The sequence below is a fragment of the Lygodium microphyllum genome, chromosome 28 (assembly GCF_053477565.2).
Source record: "Lygodium microphyllum isolate KBCC chromosome 28, Lygodium_microphyllum_v1.1.10, whole genome shotgun sequence".
NCBI lineage: Eukaryota > Viridiplantae > Streptophyta > Polypodiopsida > Schizaeales > Lygodiaceae > Lygodium > Lygodium microphyllum.
In genome coordinates this window covers 82,887,083-82,909,016 of record NC_141162.1, presented here as the reverse complement: position 1 = coordinate 82,909,016, position 21,934 = coordinate 82,887,083, and the positions used below count along the sequence as shown (strand labels likewise).

At 41.8% G+C, this 21,934-nt stretch overlaps 1 protein-coding gene across 4 annotated transcripts in view; it reads left to right on the top strand.

Moving 5' to 3' along the window:
* Positions 1-21,934, top strand: part of LOC148011687 (lipid transporter) — a 104,695-nt gene that overhangs the window by 20,124 nt on the left and 62,637 nt on the right. For 3 of the 4 annotated variants that reach the window (XM_087670257.1, XM_087670261.1, XM_087670259.1), the window contains exon 3: positions 1,563-1,654. The exons of the other annotated variant lie outside the window; for it this stretch is intronic. In XM_087670257.1, the coding sequence (XP_087526383.1) occupies positions 1,563-1,654 (92 nt within the window). The remainder of the gene's footprint in view (positions 1-1,562; positions 1,655-21,934) is intronic. 4 annotated transcript variants of the gene reach the window in all.

Genomic DNA, 21,934 nt, shown 5'->3' with positions numbered 1-21,934 from the left:
GTACAAGAGTGCAGAAATACACAAGGGGACAGAGGAAATATCTGTGTATGTCTCCGACTTGATAACCTTGATCTTCGTCAGCCCGAGCATCGTCTGTCTCAGCCAACAGATCTCAAGATCAGAATCTGAATAATGAATGTTGGAGTGAGCCATGAAACCGGCTATAAATAGCCAAAAAAATAGGAAATCCCAGCACCAGGTCGGCTGCATTTAATGCATGGAATTGTGGAGGAATCACCAGGCAGCTGAGAGCTGCTGTGTTTTGCAGAAAATAGCAGCATTGCACTAGAAGTGACAGAAGATGTTGCTTGGAGGAGTTGCAATTAAAGTGTGGGCTACTTATGCAGCAGCATGTTCATGGACTGCACCAATTGTGTCTGAATCTGCTGAGGTAGCAACAGGTGGCCCCCTCTAGTGCAGTGCAGAAACTTTGGACAGGTTGTGGATGTAGCAGAAGGATGTCATGGTAGCAAGGTTGTTGGGGGGACTGTGTATGGTAATAAAGATTTGGCATTGAATTGTAACTTTTATTCTACCAAGCATCAAATGAAAGGGAGAAATTTAGTTTCATATTTGGGATCAATGACCAATTTTTTCATTTCTCAACACCCCCTCTAAGGCCCAAAAATGGAACTTAAGAAGAAATGAAGGCAAGGCTCAGAGCTCTTTACCCTTCTTTATGAAAAACACATAAATCTATACCTGGCCCAAGTTATTGCTCCATGTAGGTACTCCAAAAAGTGGCCATCTATCTATGTACTCTTGAAAACCATCTTGAGGTCTCTTCATTAGATCTCTAAGCTGAGGGAAGTTCTAGGGTTCTTAGAGTCTCTACATGATAAGTGCATTTGGAACCATCCATATGTAAACGACTTCATGCTAGCTATGGTACTTCTTTAGATGGTGAATGTTTATATTATACTCTACTATCAAAATGCACGAGTGACTGACCACCCAAATGTGTTCTTTTTGAAATTGTACTTCTTTAGTTTGCAGATCACTGATTTATGTCATTCTTTATTTTCTTTCTTTGGTTGATCAAATGTTGCTTCTTCTTCATCATTTTTCCACAAAGATTTCAAAAGGAGCTATCACACTATAATTCTTTCATGTTTGAATGTTGCCTTGCTTGTTTTTCTTGTTCACACTTTCCTCAACAAGGAGGCCTAGAAGTTATAATTATCGGCTCTATCACCATACTTTCTACTTGGAATCATCTTTGGTGTCAATCGTATCGTAAAGGATGGGGATATCTGAGAAGAAGTATCAAATTGAATGATTCACAGAACTGGTGTGGATATGTTTTCGAAGTATCAATAAGTTGATGGCAGATTTGCTTCATAAAAAAACTCTTTGTTGTAACCCATTCAAATTTTCTGCACTTAGACATACACCTATGGTATTTCTAGTGGGTGCTTATGTCAAACATTTGTAGTGATAAACACAATTTCTCTTCGTCTTTTCAGTTATGTGAATCCTTTCCATTGTCATTGTGTTATAATGTCTCATCTTCAGTATGCTATATACATGAGACCGATAGTACTAGTTTTGCGTTTTTGTAGGTCTTTGCAGTGCAGTTCCATCTTTTGATAACTACAATTCTGTTTTTAAGTAGAGAAGGATTTCGAAGAGCTTGTTTACGAACTGAATTTAGGTATGGTATGGTTTAGTCTTTGCCTCCTTTCCTAAACACATGCATATGCTTTTTTTTTTTGGAAGCTCTCCATAAGTGCATACATGTATGGGTGCAGTATGTGTATGTGTGGAAGAAACCAATCTTAGCTGCTTATTAATGTTAAGGAAGAGGAGTGTACGCACACTAATCACTAATTGCAAATAGTGTTCAAAGGAAGCTAAATAGAAGGAAGGTGCAATTTGGTAGAAAAGCATTATTAGATAAGGGTGAAGGCTTCTTCCCAATAAATGAAAAATGGGGATTAGACACAAACTTAGCTCAAAAGAGAGTGTGCTTCTTGTTATGGACAAACTTTCAGTCTACTTCAGCCTCCCACTCTAGATGCCGTAGCTCAATTTCAATATCACTCCTTGTTAGGAGACCATCCATTATGAGTATGTTTAACAGTTTAGTCAATCGCTTGCAGCTATACCTACTTTGACTCCTCTTATGTCTCGTGCTCCTAGCAAACGTTACATCATTATAGAAGTAATGGGGTAAGATGAGTTAGGATGTCCTTGTACAGCCATAGAGCTTCATAGAAGACATTTCCAATGGAAATATCTAGGATGGGTTGGCTTGCTCATGGAATTGCAATTTTGGGGTTTGCTAGAAGATTGTTTATTGCTCAATGCTTTTTGTTAACCACATGTGACATGTCCTTTGGGTTACAAGATTGTTAGTAAAATGATCACATTTAGGCTTAAGAATGTTCTGAATAGGGGTTGTATCAAGTTGAAATTGGATCTATGATGAAATGCAATAGCTTCATAATATTGTATTGCCCAAAGTTCTGATATATATATGGTTATGGATTATGCCAAATAATTAGTCAAGCGTTTTCTTGGTGCAAGTGGATGTGGCAAAGGCTTTTGGTATATACACATGGACTACATGGCTGCAGTAATGTTCAAGTTAGGGTTTGGACCATTTATTAGCTTTATCAATGTATAATGCATATCATATTCTTGATAAATCTTTATTTACATCCAATATACTTTGCAAATCTTTTAGGAAGGGCTATCATTTTAGTGCAAGGCATTGTTGAGGGGAAGATCAAGAATCCATTGCACAAGTATCCAAACCATTGATGAACATGGATACCAAGGGGTGGAGAATCTATGAGACCACCTTGGGGATAAACCCTCTCTCAATTGCCACGGAGTGGCACTACCATCATTGAATTAGATTGAGGCTGGTTTTGGACTAGGATTTAGCTTTGGTGTGGGTAGAATACCCATTGCTTCGAAAGCTTTGATTTTGAGTGTGGGTCTAAGACCCTTGGCCTTTAAGCCACGTGTTATTTGCACGGGTGAGTTTGTGGCAAAACATACAATACGTATTTTTTCTAGGCAAGTGATGCTTGAGAGATATTTGTATAGATAGGTCTTCTTATCACTCCTGTTTTCCTTCAATGAAGGAGGCAAATCATCAACACAAGAATGTAGTTTGTGTTTAGGTTCAATTTTTTTTTTTTTTTTTTTGGTAGGACTTGTTGTAAATGTCTAGATGATGCCTCTCCACTCTCAGTGGAGGTGACTCACCAACATTGGAGGGGGTTCCTTTCTTTTGAGCAATAAGGGAGTGTGGTGCAATCTATGGAAGGGACACTCATCACTATCAAAAATTACATGTCTGCTCTGATACCATGTCAAAATAAGTGACAGTTCAGAGAGATAGTAGGTTTTGCGGGGAGTAATACAAAGTGTGTATGGCAAACACAGAGAGAAGGGAAACTCTGAAACACAAGAAGATCATGGTGATGATTCATTGAATCATGCTATGAGAAGAAAAGCTGATATAGCAGAGCCAAAGCTCAAAGGATAATTGCATTGTCCTGTCTGAATCAAGTGGCAGCACTTGTGGGAAATTTGTACAATGAAGGGAGCAAAATGCAGTCCTCTGGGTAGTGGACTATCGAAGTAAACACTGGAAGGTGAAGGACAACTATTGAGGGAGCGGACCACAGTCCTTTGATCCCGTTGGAGATGTGGAAGATGATCACTAGTTGTTGAGGGAGCGAATCTTAGTCCTTTGATGTCGAGGAGTGATCTGGGCAGCAAAATACAAATCTTGGAGTGTTGGAGCCTGTCAAACGCAAGGAGAGCAGCCCAGATGTTGACACCACGTATATAATGATGATGCCAAATGATGGGGATGAGCTAGGCTGCAAAAATGCAAGTCTCAGCAGCCTCTGTGACAAAGAAGTGACAAGTGATGGGTGGAGCAAGAGCCAGGCTGCAAGAATGCAGGTCCTAGTAGCCCCTGTGATAGACAAGGGATGAAATCACTGGTGCTTGGTGATGGAGATTGTTGCCAAAGGCTAGGATATTGATGTCAAGTTGGAGATGATGATACCAGGCAAGGAGAAGGTCTCCAGATTGAAAAACACAGGTGAAGGTGGAGCTTGAAGGAAAAGGGTGTTGATGCCAAGTAGATGATGGTGATGCTAGGTTGAAGATGCTTCAAATGCAAGGCTTGATGATGGAACAGGGTGCTTGAAGCAGAAGAGAAAGGGTGAAGGTAGCCATGCGCCACGAAATGCAATGTCCTTCTGAAGGGGTGTGAGGGCAGTGGAAGGGGTTGGTGAGAGAAGGGAAGTGGTGGTGATGACCAAAGAAGACAGTGAAGAATGATTGAAGAGAGTGGTAAAGAATGAAAGAAGTGACCTATTTGTGAGATGGGAGATGCAAGCTCTTAGACGAAAGTACACTAATAGATAGTAGAGAGAGTGAAAGGAAAGACAACATGATTTCCAAGTGTAAGTGAAAGTACAAAGTATAACCCTTAGACCTTAGGGTTGTTAAGGTGCGTTTACATTGTAAAGTACGGTAAGTGACCAAACTATGTAACATAAACACGTAAAATAGAGAATAATGTAACTGGGGGAGAAAACCTCTTGTAAGGAGGGTAAAAAGTGCCCCAGTGTCCTATTGCGGATGACCGACACTTCTCTGTGAGTGTAGGCATGAGTCAAACCCAACAAACCCCCCTGGAGTGGAAAGTGATTAGCATAGAAGAATCATCCACCAAAGGAGATCAAATATAAAGCATTGCGAAATGCTTCAAATTTGTTGCGAGGAATAGCTTTGATGAAGATGTCTGCCATTTGCTGGTGGTAGGATAGTAGACAAGGTTGATATCTCTCGCATGTAGCTTTTCTCTGACAAAGTGATAGTGGATCTCTATGTGTTTCGTGTGTGCATGAAACATTGGGTTCCGTGCCACTACAATGGCACTCTAGTTGTCAGTAAACAAAGGAGTACGCTTTGTGACAGATACATCAAGATTAGCCAACAAGCGTCTTAGTCATACACATTCAATTGTAATAGTGAAAGATGCCTTGTATTCAGCTTCACAAGATGATGTGGCAGCAATGGATTGTTTCTTGCTAAGCCAAGAGATGGAAGATGAGCCAAGAAAGAAACAATTTCCACTTGTAGAGAGACGTGAATCAAAATCATCAGCCCAATCTGAATCATTGTAAGCATGTAATTGTAGTGGTTTCCTCCTTGGCATAAAGCAATCTAAGAGTCCTAGTACCCTGCAAGTAATGAAAAACACCCTTCATAGCTCGCCAATGTGACATGTGTGGGTTGTGCATATATCTGCTCGGGGCTGATATTGCAAACTGAACATCTGGCCTTGTGTTGCATAAATAAATGAGACATTAAACTACTGGAGCATATGTATGAATGCCAAATAAATCATTGTCATCATGCAAAGAGAGCTTGAGTCCAGTCTCCATTGGTATGCTAAGTGGCTTGCAATATTGAAAGCCAAATCTCTCAAGGAGTTTACCAATATATTTGGATTGTGACAATCCGATGCCTCTAGCATCATGAATAACTTGAATGCCCAAATAGTAATGCTAAGGCCCCAAATTTGACATTTCTAAAGTTTGCTGCAAATTTTTCTTGAATGTTGAAATTTGATCAGCATGTGTCCCTATACTCAATGAAGGTATGCATGAATTTCTCTCTTTAGATATTGTGCATAAATCTGATGATATTGTAGGGCTGTCGAGACCTCCCTCAGGGATGGGCCCCCTTGTTGGAGAAAGAGATGCGGAGTATGTTCCATTTTTTCATTATCTTTCGTTCACTCCAGTGTAAGGTACTTTAGATTCGTCTTTTACCTCTTTTGCTTTGCAATATACTGATAGAAATCATGAGGAAGATAGAGTACAATTCGTTGACTACGGAAAAGATTCTCTTGAGGACCAATTCTTATATGTTAACACACATCGTGGGGATTATAGGAAAAAGCCAAGTACCTCTTCTTTTACCCTTCCTTCCTTTCAGTTTACTTCTCAAAATTAGAATGAATTTGGTGTTTCTATTTCTACATTGCATGGTGCATCATCATCATCATCATTTCATTTTTAATCATTAAAAATGGTAAGAATGAACAAAATGCATTTGCATCTTTCACACCAAAATTCAAAATCCACCCATCCCACCACATTCTTTCGCTGCTTCCAAATTTTTTTTATACCATTTACATTCCCCTATCAAACACCTCATGTTGCACATCACACTACAGCGGGGGGTTATGGAAACATAGGCACCGCCTTCAGGACCTCATCCTTTTCTCAGTTGGGTGGTGTTCCACCGCCTTCTCACACACTTTCGAGATCATTGCAGCTTGGGTATCCCCCCAGTCTCTCCTGAGTGTGGATCAATTGGTACCATAGCTTGTCTCTATAGCATTATCTAGTGGACCTCTTGGTTATTTTGTTGTGCCCTAGCCAAGCTTTGGACAGGGCTTTCGTGTCCCAGTGTCTTCACTTCCATCGGCACCTTATAAAAACATTCATGTTCGAGTGCCTCCGCATCAATTAGCACTCATTAGATACTCCTAGCCTATTTTTGCCTATCCACTTTTTCCCCCTCATTCTTCTTATATCAGATACACCCACCACCGCCATCTTACCCTCCACCTCCATCTTATCTCACTTTTCCAATACCTCATGGTCCAGCTCATCTTCTGCGAAGCATGCTTTTAATGATAAGACTCGTTTTAACGGGTCAAACTTTACCACTTGGTTGGAACTTGATGGGATATGTCATTGACTCCTAGAACCTATGGGATCTTGTGCAGGGGATGGAACCCCAACCCAATCCTGCACTTGTTCCATACGAGGTTGTCTGCTCATGGAAGGCTAGGAATGTCTTCGCTATTGTCGAGCTGATGCATGGCTTATTACCCGAGTTTTATTCTCAGCTTTAGCACTTTGACTTAGCGTTAGAACGATGGGCATAGTTGACTGCTTGCTATGCGGCTCGAGATAGGACCCATTGTATAAATCTTGACCATGAGCTCCAACTCTTTAAAATCACTGACCAGGATGACTTGAAAGTCAAGTTGGCTGAGTATTGGCAACGACTTTTTGCCGAATTCTCCACTACGGGGACTCCCAATTCCTCTGACGATCAACTCACATTATTTCTGAACAAACTCCCCAAGAAATATTTCAATTTTGTGGAAGGTATAGTTTCAAAGCCTACCAGGCCTACTTTCTATGAATTTGAGTATCAACTGTTGCATTACGTACGGTTGTTCGATCAATTTCATATGAACGTTTTCTCAGAGGGGGCTCTTGTTGCTCATTCTCAGAAGGGGCAACAAAGGAAGGGGAAACAAAATCAAACTTCCACTCAAAATAAAAAACAAAATCAACCCGGGGAATCCCAAGGAAACTCTTAGTCACAACTCAAACAAGGGTGGCAGAATGTACTTAAAAAGAATAGGTATTGTCAACATTGTCAAAAGGCTGGTCATTCTGACAAGGAGTGTCGATCAAAGGCCAGAGGCATAGCACTCAAATCTGAGTCTCAGACCCCTGCTGCCCTTAGTCGAGCAACCCCCAACAGGGGAGGTTGGGTGATAGCAAGGGGCAGTTTAAAGGTCAGACTCATACTGCCACCGTTGGAAGGAGTTCGAAGGCCTCGTCACTAGACCTGCAAGGCCCCTATCTAGGCGGTCTTTGAAGATCTTGGGTATCAATAGGAGAAATGACTGTGCCCAAAGACGGCCATCCCCAAAGAGTTAATGGAGTGTGACAAACTTCAAGATGAGTAGGTGCTGCCCCAAGGGGTGGAGATGCAAGGTTTCCTATCCTCATTTAAAGCCCCTTCTATGAGAGAGAGGGAATCTAAAAACTCATGGATCACGGACTTTGAATCATCGAATGATGAATTAAGTGCCGTTGGTCTTGCCGAATAAGGTATTTGGGGTATCATAGATATTAAAGAACTCCAAGAGATAGCCTCTCAAACTTGAGTAGACGAGGGTGGGGAAAGGTGAGGCTTATGTTGAACCAAGGGTTGGCAATAGTTGCTGTCTCTTAGTGGAGCCGAAGTAAAGGAAGGTGTCGAACAATCACTGTCTCTCGAAGGAGCAGACCGGCGTGGTAGCCAACAAGCACTATCTCTCGGGGGACTAGACTACAGAACTGTGGGTTGTCGAGGTGGCATTCTTGAAACCCTAGAAGAAGTAGAATCAACCTCTGTAGTGCATTGCGGTCGTTGCGAGGAGGCTGTGGTACCAGTCGATCCTCTTGTGGCTTGAAAGGGCTTAGTTTGCATTGGATGTGTCTTATTGCCTTGAGCATAAAAATCTAAAAGCCGGTGCAAAATAAACTCTACGGCCCAGAAGGGAGAGGTGGCACAACGAGTGCCTAGGGGTAGACATACATTCTAGCGGGGTAGGGAGCAAAGATCCATGGCAGTAAGTATCAGTTGAGGTTCCGGTGATGGCGAAAGAGGAGCATCCAGAGATCTGTCCATTTGTCTGTGGAGAAGTCATAGCATTGGAATGTCAACCTGTAAAAGGGTGGGTAGGTGGGAGAGGAAGGGAAGGGTATCTCTATCTCTTGGCGATGCAATGAAAATGAAGGGAGAAATCAGTAGATGATGCCAAACCCGCAACTTCTCTCTGCCTTCTCTGATGAATAGGGTCTTTAGCTCTCTAAGCTCTTGTGCTCTGATACCATGTAAAAAATAACAGGTATGCTATGATACCATTTCAAAATAAGCGACAGTGCAGGGAGACAGTAGGGTTTGCAGGGAGTAACACAGAGTGTGTATGGCAAATAATGAGAGAGAAGAGAAACTAAAAAACACAAGAACACGATGATGATGCAATGAATCATGCTATGAGAAGAAAAGTTGGTACAACGGGCTGAAGCTCAAAAGATAATTGCACTGTCTTATTTGAATTAGGCGGCAGCACCTATGGGAAATCTATGCAATGAAGGGAGTAAAGCGTAGTGCTTCGAGCAGTGGGCTATCGAAGTAATCACTGGAAGGTGAAGGATAGTTGTCAAGGGAGCGACCACGGTCCTCTAATGCTGTCGGAGATATGGAAGATAATCATTAGATGTCGAGGGAGGGAACCACAGTCCTCTAATACCGGTGAGTGACTTGGGCAGCAAAAGGCAAATTCTGGAGTGTCGGAGTTGTCAAACATAGGGAGAGTAGCCCAAATGTTGACACAAGGTGGATAATGATGACACTAGATGATGGAGGATGAGCCGAGCTGCAAAAACGCAAGTCCCAGCAGCCTCTGATAGATGAGTGACGCCAGGTGATGGAGGAGGAGCTAGGCTACAGAAACGTAGGTCCTAGCAGCCCCTATGATAGACGAGTGATGAAATCATTGATGCTGGGTGATGGAGATTGTTGCCAGAGGCTAGGATACTGACAAGCTGTAGATGATGACGCCAAGCAACAAGGAGAAGGCCTCTAGACTGAAAAATGTAGGTGAAGGTGGAGCTTGAAGGAGAAGGGTTTTGACACCAAGCAGATGATGGTGATGCTAGTTGGAAGATGCTCCAAATGCAAGGCTTGATGATGGAATAGGGTACCCGAAGCAGAAGAGGAAGGATGAAGGCAGTCACGAGCCACGAACCGCAATGTCCTTGTGAAGGGGTGTGAGGGTAATGGAAGGGGTTGGTGAGATAAGGGAAGTGGTGGTGATGACCGAAGAAAGTGGTGAAGAATGATTGAAGAGAGTTGTAAAGAATAAAAGAAGTGATCTCCTATATAGAGGCATAAGCTGTCTAGGGTGGTGCAGCATTGTGTGGGTGCCCACTAAAAAAGTGGCCAAAATGCGGACACCAGCCCTTATTGGGGGCTGTTAGTGGGAAACCCTAAATGAAGTGCGTAAACTGAAGAAATGGTTTCTCAACAATCACATGACCAAAGGAGAGGACAGCGTGACTCACTCTTAGGTATATATGGGATGCATAGTGCATAGGTGGCATTCCCGCCACCCATTCTCGATAACAAAGCACTAGAGTGGTAATTGGTACATATCTAGATAACTAAAGATGGCCTAAAACTTGTGTGGATCGTAAGAATGTGTGCTGAAAAGAAATACCCTATGGTGGGTTTAAAAAGGGCTGCAAATGTAATGTTGGTAACCCTAACTGCTTATCGAAAGGGGAGGGAAAAGGATGCAAAGAAGCACTCAAACACAAATGTATGACAAAGCATTGAATGATAATAATAGAACTCAAAAGTGAAGAGTAACTCGAAGACAATGAAGATGGAAGAATAATAAATGATGAATAATACAATGTTCAATGTAGTAAACACACTATGCAGAGTGAATACAAAACCTTTGACTTCCATATCTTTGAAGGACCGGGGCAGAGAGATGAGCTAGAGAGTGTGTTGTACTCTGAGTGGTTCCTGAAACACAGCAGATGGTCTTTGTATGTGATCAGCAACTGCAAATACAGATCTGTGTATGCGGATCAAGGTGAAAGAGGCAGTTGCAGCTTGGAGATAGTGGGCAGCAGGTCAAGGATGAAGATGATGCTGTAGGCAGCTGCTAGAACTGGAAAACACAGCTTCTGCTGCCTTGGGAAGATGGTGACTGCTGTATAGAGTGTGATCAGGCTGAGGAAGAGCTGTCCATAGCATAATGCAGAAATTTGATGCACAAAAGATGATGACAGCTAGTAAGCTGTGTGGACAGGCTGTAGATGAGTCACCAGTAGCAAATGCCGCAATTTGGGTAGGCAGGACAGGTCACCTAGAGCTGGTTACAAGTTGGCAACACCAGAAACCGAGGTATTGGCAATGGGAAAAAGGCTCCAACTAACAGAGAATCGGTAAATGGGGTGTAGACAGCAGTGGAAAGAAGGTGCTAGCTGATGGAGGATCTGCAATAAAAGGATGGGCTGAGGAAGGGCAGCCTCCTATTTATAGATGTACGGATCCTTCCAAATGAGGGTTTGGCTTATGGGAAATAGACACTCCCCAGGAAAGTTTGGTTATTCAATAAAAAGTTTAGTAATAGCATTTTTTGGCGCTTTCTAAAAGAGCTTATCGAATGGTTTAAATTTGTAATGCATTTTTTAGCTCAACACCCCATCTTAGGCCCAAAATTGCTACCTAGGAGGGATTGCAAAGTATAGCTCAGCCCATAATGCACCGAGTGTCCTAACCCAAAGCAACAAGGGCATTGGACAAAGTGTGCATGTCGGTTTCCCAATGGCTTACCAAGAGTAAAAGGGTTGAGGCAATGATTATCTTACCTTGGGAGCTTTAAGGGTCACCTGAGAGAGGCCAACAAGGCATCGGACAATTGGTGCTTGTCGGCTAGCCAAGGGCCTACCAAAAGGTGATGGAATGCCTTTGAACTCTCTCTCTCTCTATGGTTTGTTTGTTTTTGTCCTTTCAAGTATTTGTGGCATTGTGGAAAAAGTAAGAAATGGTCAGTTTCAACATCACAAAATAGAAAGTTATTATCCATGGGTATCGTTGATAAAGAGAATATGGAGGGTATGTGCTGTATATTGCCATAGAGATTGCCATGTGAATTGCATTGAATATGGTGGATCCAAGTCGACCACTTTTTGACTGAAAAAGGATAAAGATGCACAAATGCATTTCCACAAGAACAGAATGCCAATGCATGGGTAAATGAAAATGGCAATGCAAAATGCCAGGCTGAAGCAAAATGCTATGCAATGGGCCTTGGGGTCACTTGGATACTACCCTTGCAGGGGGATTGCCCATATTCTTAGGTTGGGGTCGAGGTCGTTGATCCAGTTGATAACCAAATTACCATAGGATCTTATGTTTCTCTTTCAAACCATAAACATAAGACTAAGGAATGAACTTGAGAATGCAAAAGATCTTATGTTTATGGTTTGAAAGAGAAACCCGATAGGTTGCTCCACATAGACTTCCTTCTCCAAATTACCATTCAAGAAGGCACTTGTCATGGGGACTTCAAATTTTGATGCTTTGCTTGCATTTGATTAAGTTGTTAATCCAATGTGCAAATAGGAGGTGTACGTGATTTGTAGGTTAGTTATTTAATAATGAGAGGCCAAGGACCTTGAGAAGTCAATGGGTGCCAAAGGCAAAAATTGTAGTAGGTATTATTAGTTAGGTACTAGATGGTATTTGGTAATAGATTTTGGCCTAGAATATTTTATTAGTTATTAATGTCAGTGGTGACATTAGGGACTAGGCAAATGCTAGCTCAGGGGCTAATAAATGCCCAAGATTGCTTGGATGACAAATTGGCCTACCCAATTTCATCATCATTAACTGACATAGCTATTTTTTGGAGTGAAAATTATTAATTTTTGAAAATAATACTTTGAAAATTAATTTTATTTGCTGAAAATAGCTGAAAACTCTTCATGATGGAAGTTTGATTTTTCACTTTCCTCAACATTCTCTCATCCCCCAGCCCTCTCTAAGGTTCTCTTTGCAAACGTCAACCATTTCAGCCATTGGAGCTAAAGAATTTAGAGATTCATTGCTGTAAACCCTATTTGACAAAAGGAATTAGGGTTTGATTGCCACCTCAAGAAGTGTGCTTAGAGTATTCAGCAGCTGAAATTTGGGGATTTGAGGGAACTTTAAGAGGCCAACTAGCCAACATTAAGTTTGGGGCAAGATTTGTCTTCCAAGGAGAAAATTGAAGGGCTCATTCCCAAGCAAACCAAGAGGCAAATTGGTTTGAAGGCTTGCTGGTCATTTGTGACAGCAGGATGCATTGGATAGTGAAGAAGATTGGATCAATCTTATTGTACTTCTTCCAATTGCAATAGAAGATTAACAAATGCTTCAAAGGGGCACCAGTTTTGGGGCCAATTAGGTGTCCAGTGTCCAAGATTAAGCATAACATTTGCATTTAAGTTAATGGGAAGTTTATGCTTGTTGTAATTAGTGTTAAATCGGGCCATCACCACCATTTGTTTGAAAGGAAGTCTCGTTTCAGCACTTTTGATATCCATTCGATAGATCGGCCAATGCAACCAACAAACAGAAATATGTCAATTGTGTAGTTGGTGCAAAGGTCTCTTTAGAGTCAATTCCTTGCTTTTGTTGAAACTATTGTATCACAAGATGAGCCTTGTGCTTATCCAAGATTCCATTAACTTTCATTTTAGTGCAAAAAATCCATTTAGTCTGAATGATCTTCTTGTGGCCCAAGTGATCCACCAAAGTCCATGTTTCATTCCCGTCAATGTTCTCAAGCTCCTAGAACCAAAGAATGTCTCATAGGGGGTCTTTTGAGGGACCGTTATAGTCAGACATCAGTTGAGAATGTATACCAAATCTTAACAATCTCAGTCCATAGGCGGAAACTAGGGCTTGTGTCAATATCAAATTTGACGTGACTAAGATTCTATATCTTGATTGAGGAGTTATTTCTTCATCTAACATTCTCGGCGAACAAGTCATCTGGCAAGGTCATGTGATGTGTGCCTCCACTGTCCATAATCCAAGTAGTTGGAGAGCCACTAGGTTAGGTAGGGTAGGCCTATGCACTCACGTCATCAAGGGGTAACTTGCATATGTGGACCAAGCTTGCAAAATTGGATGGTCTATAGAGATGAGGTGTGCTTGGTAGGCCTATGCACTCACGTCATCAAGGGGTAACTTGCGTTTGTGGACCAAGCTTGCAAAATTGGATGGCCCATAGAGATGAGGGGTGCTTGAAGGCAAAGGTCCATTGATGGTCTAGTAGACGAGTCAAACATGTCCTCTGGAGTTGAGATTGAGGGCAGGGGTTTGATTTTATTTTTGTTTGGATTGTGTGTCTTTGATCTTCGAGCGACACTTGTCGCCAAAATGGCCAACCTTTTGACAGTATTGGTAGTGCCTGTTTTTCTTGGATACATTTTGCCATCTGTTTTGAATTGAGATTGGGTATGGATAGGTAGGAATAGGATGTGGCTTTCCACAGGGCGCTGTAGGAGGAGGCATTGGAACTTGATATCCTTGCCAATTGTTGGCTGAGGCACATGGACATAACCAAAAGGTCTACTAGGAATTGCCATGATGGCAAACTGTAACACCATATGGTCAACACTTTGGAGGAGGAATATGCAAATAGGTAATCCATGTGAAGGATGTCCCGAAAGTGCTCGGTTTGGATGACAAGCCTCCACGACCAGTGCACCTCTACCAGGTGGATAAGCGAAAGCTGAAGACCTAAAAGGAAGCGAAGTGCTTATGTTTGAAAATCCTTCCAATGTGGTGTGTGGTGAAACAATGTGAATGTGGATGTGGAAGTAGTGGAAGAAAAGGGCAGGATGGGTGCGATTTGAAATGATGGTATAGATGGAGTGAATACATTTGATTGATTTTGTGAATTAAATGATGGAAATTAAAATGTAGACGCAGAAGGAAAGGAAGATGAAATACAACATTAGATTGACTATGAGAAGCACAACTCAAAGAAGGAAAGCTAGAAGAAGTACCTGATTTTCATAATTGCCTCTACATATACTAATATACAAGAATTGGTTGTCTTGAGGATGTATCCCATAGTCAACAAAGGGAAATTTATCTTCATAACCGGCTCCAAAATCTTGCATAGATGTAAGAGTATAAGAAAAAGAAGAAGGGACAAAAGTAGAAATGTGTGTACCTTGCATTGGAGTAGACGGATCATGTTGAAAGAACTGAACATACTCGGTGTTTCTTTCTCCAATAACAAAGCCCATCCTTGATGGAGGCTCCAATGATCTCGCAACATCTTCAAATTATGCACAACATTTAAAAGGAAAGAGTCATATTTACCTTCCATGGCTTGCTAGGCTCGATGCATAAGAATTAAGTCATATTCAGCTTGTTAACAGTCTAGTTAGCTTAGAGTGAGTTTGGGTATGTGATTCAATGGGCGAGTCATTATAGATGTTTTCAGGCATTTTTGATTGGTCATTATTATGTGATTTATGGCATTTATGGCTGGCTGACTAGCAGACCTGATGCATTTATTGCAATATTTTTGGCCTATATAGTCAGGCTCCCTCCTCCACAATCTGTAGTTCATCATCTACAAATTCCAATGTAGGGCCCACTAGAGAGGGGAGCCGGTGCGAGTGCCCATGCAGCCAATGACACACAGTTGTATGCGATTGTCTCATGTTTGGTGTATGGATTCCATTTCTTGAGCATATCTCTGAGTTCTCCCTTTGCAGCGTTCTTTTGTTTTCCTTTGTTCTCTCTTTTCTCTCACATTGTGCAGTATTACAGCAGTCTTCTACACTTCCATTGCTGTATCCACCTCTAACATGGTATCAAATCTTAGGATTGGGGTTTGACATAGTATCAGATGTTCGTGTTTGGGCTCTGGGTGCTGTTTTCTGTTGTGGACAGTTTTCCCTTCCACCTTTCTGGTGCTGATCTGCTTTCCCCTGTTTGCTGCAGCTTGGGCGACCAGTTTTTGGACTTTTCAGCCTTCAAATCTCCGTGTTTTTATGCTTGTGCCTGTATTTTCTGATTTTCTCAATATTTTAATGCTGGTGACTGCATTTAATGCTTCTCTATCTGTGTTTTGATCTGCAGCATTTGCGTTTGCAGCATTTTGTGCTCTTGTAGGCTGAGCGATAGTGTTGTTTGCCTATATTTGTGGCTGATGGCTGTTGTCCTCTTAATTCTTCTAGATTTTGTAGACGTTTTTTGATCAATTTTCCCTGACATTGCGCTTGGACTCGTACTTTGTATAATCTGTGTTTTGCTTGGTTGTCCTCTCCCTCTCCCCCCCCCCTCTCTCTCTCTTTCTATTCTTAATCTTCTTTTCCTATCCTCTCCAAATGGTTCCTCCCTATTGTTCTACTAATGACAAATTTACGGCCTTGATTACTTTAATTTGGAGTGCTGTTATGAAAGCATGCTTTGTGCAGAAGCGATTGTGGTACATTGTTTCTAGAGCTATTGAATGTCATGAGCCTCCCACTTCTCTTCCACATGATTGGGACCAAGACAACCATGAGGAAACTGTACTTGCATGGGATTCCCACGATGCCCATGCATATTGTGCTCTTCTTTGTTGTATCTCTTAAGAGGCTCTACCGGTGGTCACCCCTTGTAGGAGAGATTTAACAATTTGGGAAAAGTTTCAGATGTTGTACAAGGCTCCATTGACCATGTGTCTAGTTACCCTCTATGGATAGCTGCATCACATGAATTTCAAGCCGAAGGATACTATCTAGTTATTCTTGCTTTATGTTACAAAGGCACATGATTAGTGTCGTCACATGTAGTTTTCTCTTTCCAAGGCTCATCTTGTGGAGATTGTGCTCCATAAACTCCCATCCAGAGTTTGATGGAGTAGCCAATGCTTTGTGGGCCCAGACATCATCGATGCCTATGAGATTTGCACATATTTCCTTGATGTTGCTTGAGCACGAGGCATCTTTGCCGATACAAGGGAGGCTTCCATCTTCGTATGGTGGATCTAATGAGACATTTGTAGCTTCAAAGATGGGCAATAGAAAGAAACAATTGAAGGCCTAGTGTTATCACTATGGTAAAAAGGGACATTTTCATAAGGATTGCAAAGAGTTAGTGTCTTCAAGGAAGAAAAAGAAGAAGAAGAAGACATAGGATACATACTTCTTCGTTGAGTCATCCTCCTCCTTCGACTCTGAATTTGATGTTGTAGCCCAAGTGAAGGCCAAGGTGTAGATAGGGTCATCTTCTTCAAGTCGAGGGAAGTCAGCCCCTCCTTTTGTTGCTTTCTAGTACAGGTGATGGGGTTATCCTTCACACTTCTCCGGTGCCCAGAGAGGAAGTGTGAGAAGGTGGTGAGGTTGGGTAAATGTGCCTCATCTATATAAGGTGCATAGGCTCCAAAGAGGGACTTCCTTGATGCATTGATTGAAGTTTGGTGGGTTTTGAAATCTTGGAGTTGGGATTCCTAGTTCGAGCTTACATTAGGGAACAACTTGGTGGTATTGGTTGAAGGCGGGGAATCCATGATTACATCTATTGAGAGGTGTTTTTATAGGGTGGTCATGTATGCTTATGCGAGGCATTGTTGACAAACATAGAGCGGTACTATGATTCTCCTCTATTTTCAGGTTCTGGTATGATTGACATTGACATCATGTTCTCTCTGAGGCACCTTGGTGGTGGCTTGATCACCCACTACTCGGGTATCCATGGTCCTATTTGAGTGGTCTTTGTTGTATGGACTATGATGAGTTATCATCATTGTATCATTGTATTCTATTAGATTACCCATCATCTGAGAGAGTGTTAGTAGTCTAGTCAGTGCATGAGTGAGTTTGGAGATGTGATTTAGTGGGCCAAATATTATATATGTTTTTAGACATTTTTAAATTGGTCATTATTTTGTGATTTATGGCATTTATTGTTGGCCGACTAGCGGCTTGATGCATTTATTGCATTATTTTGGCCTACGGTTTTAGGCTCCCTCCTCCACAATCTGTAATTCATCAATAGCAGATTCCAATGTAGGTTCCCTTGAAGAGAGGGAGCCAGTGCTAGTGCCCATGCAGCGAGCGACTCATTGTTGTACGTGACAATCTCATGTTTTGTGTATGGATTTCGTTTCTCGAGTATATCTCTGAGTTCTCTCTTTGTAGTGTTCTTTTGTTTTCTCTTGTATTGTGTAGTCCATTACAACAATCTTCTATGCTTGCATTGTTGCATCCACTTTCAACACAACTTGTGAGATCTCAAATGGTTGGTATAAGGGTTACAATAGTTAGAGGTTTCTTTGTTAGTATTGGAATCTTGTAGAGCAAGTTGTGAAGCCCACTCTTCCTTAGTTTTTGGCATAGGGTGCTTTGGAGATTGGCCATTGAAGTGACAAGGAAGTGTTTGAAGTCATCTTTCCTTTGAGAATTCTTGTTTTTGATGTTGAGCTTTTAGATAAAGGCCTAACTATCTTTAGACCTAGCTTTGATTGTTGGGAATAAAGGCCTCGTGCCTTTATATGTGCTCGGGTGTGAACACACCCTTAGCACTTGTACTTACACATATATATCTATCTAAAAACCTAAAGGTACACACTCGTCATTGTACCTAAAAACGTTCTCACTCTCTACTCTGCTCTATCTCACTCTCTTTGTCTCTCACTACGCGTAACAACCGACTGTCTCGATCTCCGTGCCAGACCCGTCACTACAAACTGGTAAGAGAGCTGGCAAGAGATAGCTCAGGTGTTGCAGGAGTCTGAGGTGGACTCCACGAGTAGGAGTTGTCTCAATCGAGCAGTCGGTTGCGGTAGACAGGCTCGTGAGCAAAGGAAACAGTCTGAGATGGCCAGCGACACGGGCAAGACCAGGCGATTGGTCCAGCGTGGACCAGCGGGTAGCAGTACTCGGCGTTGGACAGTCCAGCGCGCGACGGGCGACGGCTGTTGGTGCGCGACGGGGACGGGACCAGCGGGGCGAGTGCGTGACGGGGCCAGGACCAACGAAGCAAGGACAGGCTTGACGGGTCAATTGACCCGTCATTCAAAAATTCTTTTTCTCTTCAGAAAAAAATCTTTTTTCAAACTTCTTTCTCCAATCAGGGTTCGCGCGCACAAGCACCAAAGGTCAGATTTGTGCAATTTTGGCCCATAAATTTAGGGCTTCTCGAGACTGAGTACTGCTCATGCAAAATTGAAGCATCTGCGTCAGAAATTGCAGACATTGTGTGCTTTTGAATTGGGGATTTCGCCAAAATTATTGAAATTTTGCTCATGTGAGTGAAATTTCTCAACATTGGACCTATAAAATTTGGGGCTTTTATCGTATTGGTGAAATTCTATTCATCCGAGTCAGACTTCCTGACATTGGTGCACATTTTGATGACATGAAAAATTTGGGGCTTTTGCAAAATTTTGTGAAATTTTGCTGATTTTACCCGGTTTATGCTTTCGGGAACATGTATTAATACAATTAGGACAGATTGGTTAGTAAAATTTGGGGCTTTTGCTGAAATTGCTCTATTTTGGCAAAAATTGGCATGTTCTATGCATAATAGAGAAAATGCAGATGTGTGGTTGATGCTTTGAGCACAAAATTTTGGAGCTTTTGGCCGTTCGTGTCAAATTTTATGCCCATGGGTACATGTACAACAGAAATTGCAGCTAAATTTTGGGATTTCTCATGTAATGTGATGCATATGCCCTTGGAACAGCTGTAATCAGTTGGATAATGCTGTAGCACATGGTTTGGTGCTTCTGAAAATTTAATTACAGGTCTGAAATCTGTGCTTCTAAGTGGTCATTTACTGCTGGTACTTATTTGTACCTTGGTCACTTGGGTGACAGTTTTGGGCCTGCATTTGCTGTTTTCTGGTCACATTTGGGCTGAAAATCATGGCTGGCAGCAATGACAGCAGTAATCTGATGCACATAAAGAAGCTTGAAGGCGCACATAACTTTGCAGTTTGGCAAAAGCAGTGCTACAATATCCTGTTGCAAAAGAAGCAGGCACAACTGATCAAAACCAAAGGGGCAAAGCCCGCGGACATGGAACAAGACGATTGGGATAAGTTAAATGAGCTTGCACACTCAACCATAGAGCTATCGATTTCTGATGCCTTGCTGTTCAACATTGAAGGTTTGGATTTTGCATATGCTATATGGACTTGACTGGAAGAAGTGTACGCACAAAAGAGTGCTGCAGCAAAGTGTATTGGCTGAAAAAGCTTATGGATTTGCATATGAAAGAGGGTACGGGAATGTCTACTCACTTGAGTGAGTTTAACTCCATTTTCAGCCAGCTGGTTGCCTTGAAGTTCATGATTGATGAGGAATTTAAGGCTACTTTCTTGCCTTGCACTCTACGAGAGAGTTGGGATACATTCAGAACTGCTATGAGTAATTCTAATGTGATTCTTTTGTATGTTGATATAGAGAGTGCTCTCCTTATGAAAGAGATGAATCCGTAGAATAATACATCCAACAAGTCTTCCAATGCTTTGCATACTAGGGGCAGATCACAACAAAAGGGCAAATATGATATCAAGGGACGTAATAAATCATGTGGCAAAGATGTTGAATGTTATCATTGTGGCAAGAAGGGTCACTTTAAACGTGATTGCTACAAATGGAAGAAAGAGAAAGAAAAAGATAAGAAGATAGATGATAGCAAGGAAGAGAAGAAGGACAATCAGCCTAAGAAGAGCAGTGTAAAAATTGAAGAGGTGAATGTAGTCACTCATGACAGTGATAGTCGGAGTGACGTACTCTTTGTCTCTTCACACTTTGGTGCACATGCTTTACTTGCAGATACAGATGATGACATGCATACCTGGATTCTCGATTTAGGTGTTTCTTTTCATGTCACCCCTCATCGTGAGTGGTTCTCCGCCTATACAGGGGGTCGACATGGTGCTGTCCATCTTGGGGACAACTATGCATGTGAGATTGCAAGTATTGGCAGTGTGTAGTTATAGTTCCAGCATCACTCTGTCTTTACACTTCAACATGTACGGCATGTACTATAGCACAGGACAGCTAGATGATGATGGTTTTCATACCACCTTTGGTGATGGAAAATGGAAGATCTGTAAGGGATTAAGAGTGATTGCCAGAGGTTGCAAGAGTTATACTTTGTATCCACTTCATGTATCTAGTATGCATGACCATGTTGTTGCCGTGACCGAGCAGCCAAGTGTCACTTTGTGGCATGGCATGTCGAGACACATGAGTTAAACAGGAATGAAAGTGCTTTCTCGTTTGGGTTACTTGCCTTGTCTTCGTTATACTGATTTTGAGCATTGTGATCATTGTATTTATGGCAAACATGCATAGACGTCTCATAAAAAGTCTCTTTCTTTGAAATCTTCTTCTCGAGAGTTAGTACATTCGGATGTATGTCAAATGCTAGAATTATCTTTAGGGGAAAAGAAATATTTTGTCACCTTTATTGATGATGCTACACGGAAGATATGGGTTTACCCTATTCGTAGCAAGGATGAAGTGCTTGACAAGTTTAAAAAATTCTTGGTATTGGCTGAAAATCAGATAGATAAAACACTTAAGTGTCTTTGCTCTGATAATGGTGGGGAATATGTGTCCAAGGCCTTTCAGGCATTTTGTTATAGCAAAAGGATAAAGAGGGAGCTCACTGCCCCTTATAATCCGCTCCAAAATGGAGTTGTAGAGCGTACGAATTGGACTATACAGGATAAGGTCTGTACGATGCTGTCTCATGTTGCATTACCCCATGGTTTTTGGATAGAGGTTGTTATAACAGCCGTTCACTTAATTAATCGGTCACCAAACAGGTCTTTTGGGGGGGGGGGGGGGGAGTTCCTCAAGAAGCGTGGTCGGGCAAGCCACCTTCATATGCTCATGTGAAAGTGTTTGGTTGTGAGGCTTTTGTGCACATTCGTAAAGAAAAACGCAGTAAACTTGAGCCAAAGTCCTGTAAATTCATTTTCCTAGGATATGGTGACGAGGTTGAAATGGAGTATAAATTGTGGGATTCTGAGAAAAAGAAAGTAGTACGTAGCAATGACGTTATCTTCCGAGAAGATCCCCCGCACAAACAACCCGAAATGATTGAGGAGGTCCATAGGGTTGTATTCCGAGAAGAAATACCTTTTGGACAGCAAAATGTGCCCACTGTACAACAGCAAATACCTGCTTTGTAAATGAACTTGTAAATGCAGAAAATGATGTTGGAAATGATCAGCCAAGTATTGCCCATGATAATGAGCCACTACATGTGCAGGAACAGCTAGGACACTAAGCTGTTAATACTGATTTGTAGGTTGAAATGCCAAGAGAGCATGCTGAAAATGGAAATTTGCAAGAACAGCCAAGAAACAATGACCATTGGGTTAGGAGATCGTCTAGGGCTACTAGACAACCTGACAGATTTGTTCCTGGTGCAAACAATGTGGCTGATTATGTCATGTTGACAGACGATGGTGAAGCGTCTTGCTTCAAGGAAGCAATGGACAGATAGGACAACAAGAAATGGTATAAAGCCATGTTATCAAAGATGGAATCTCTTGAGAA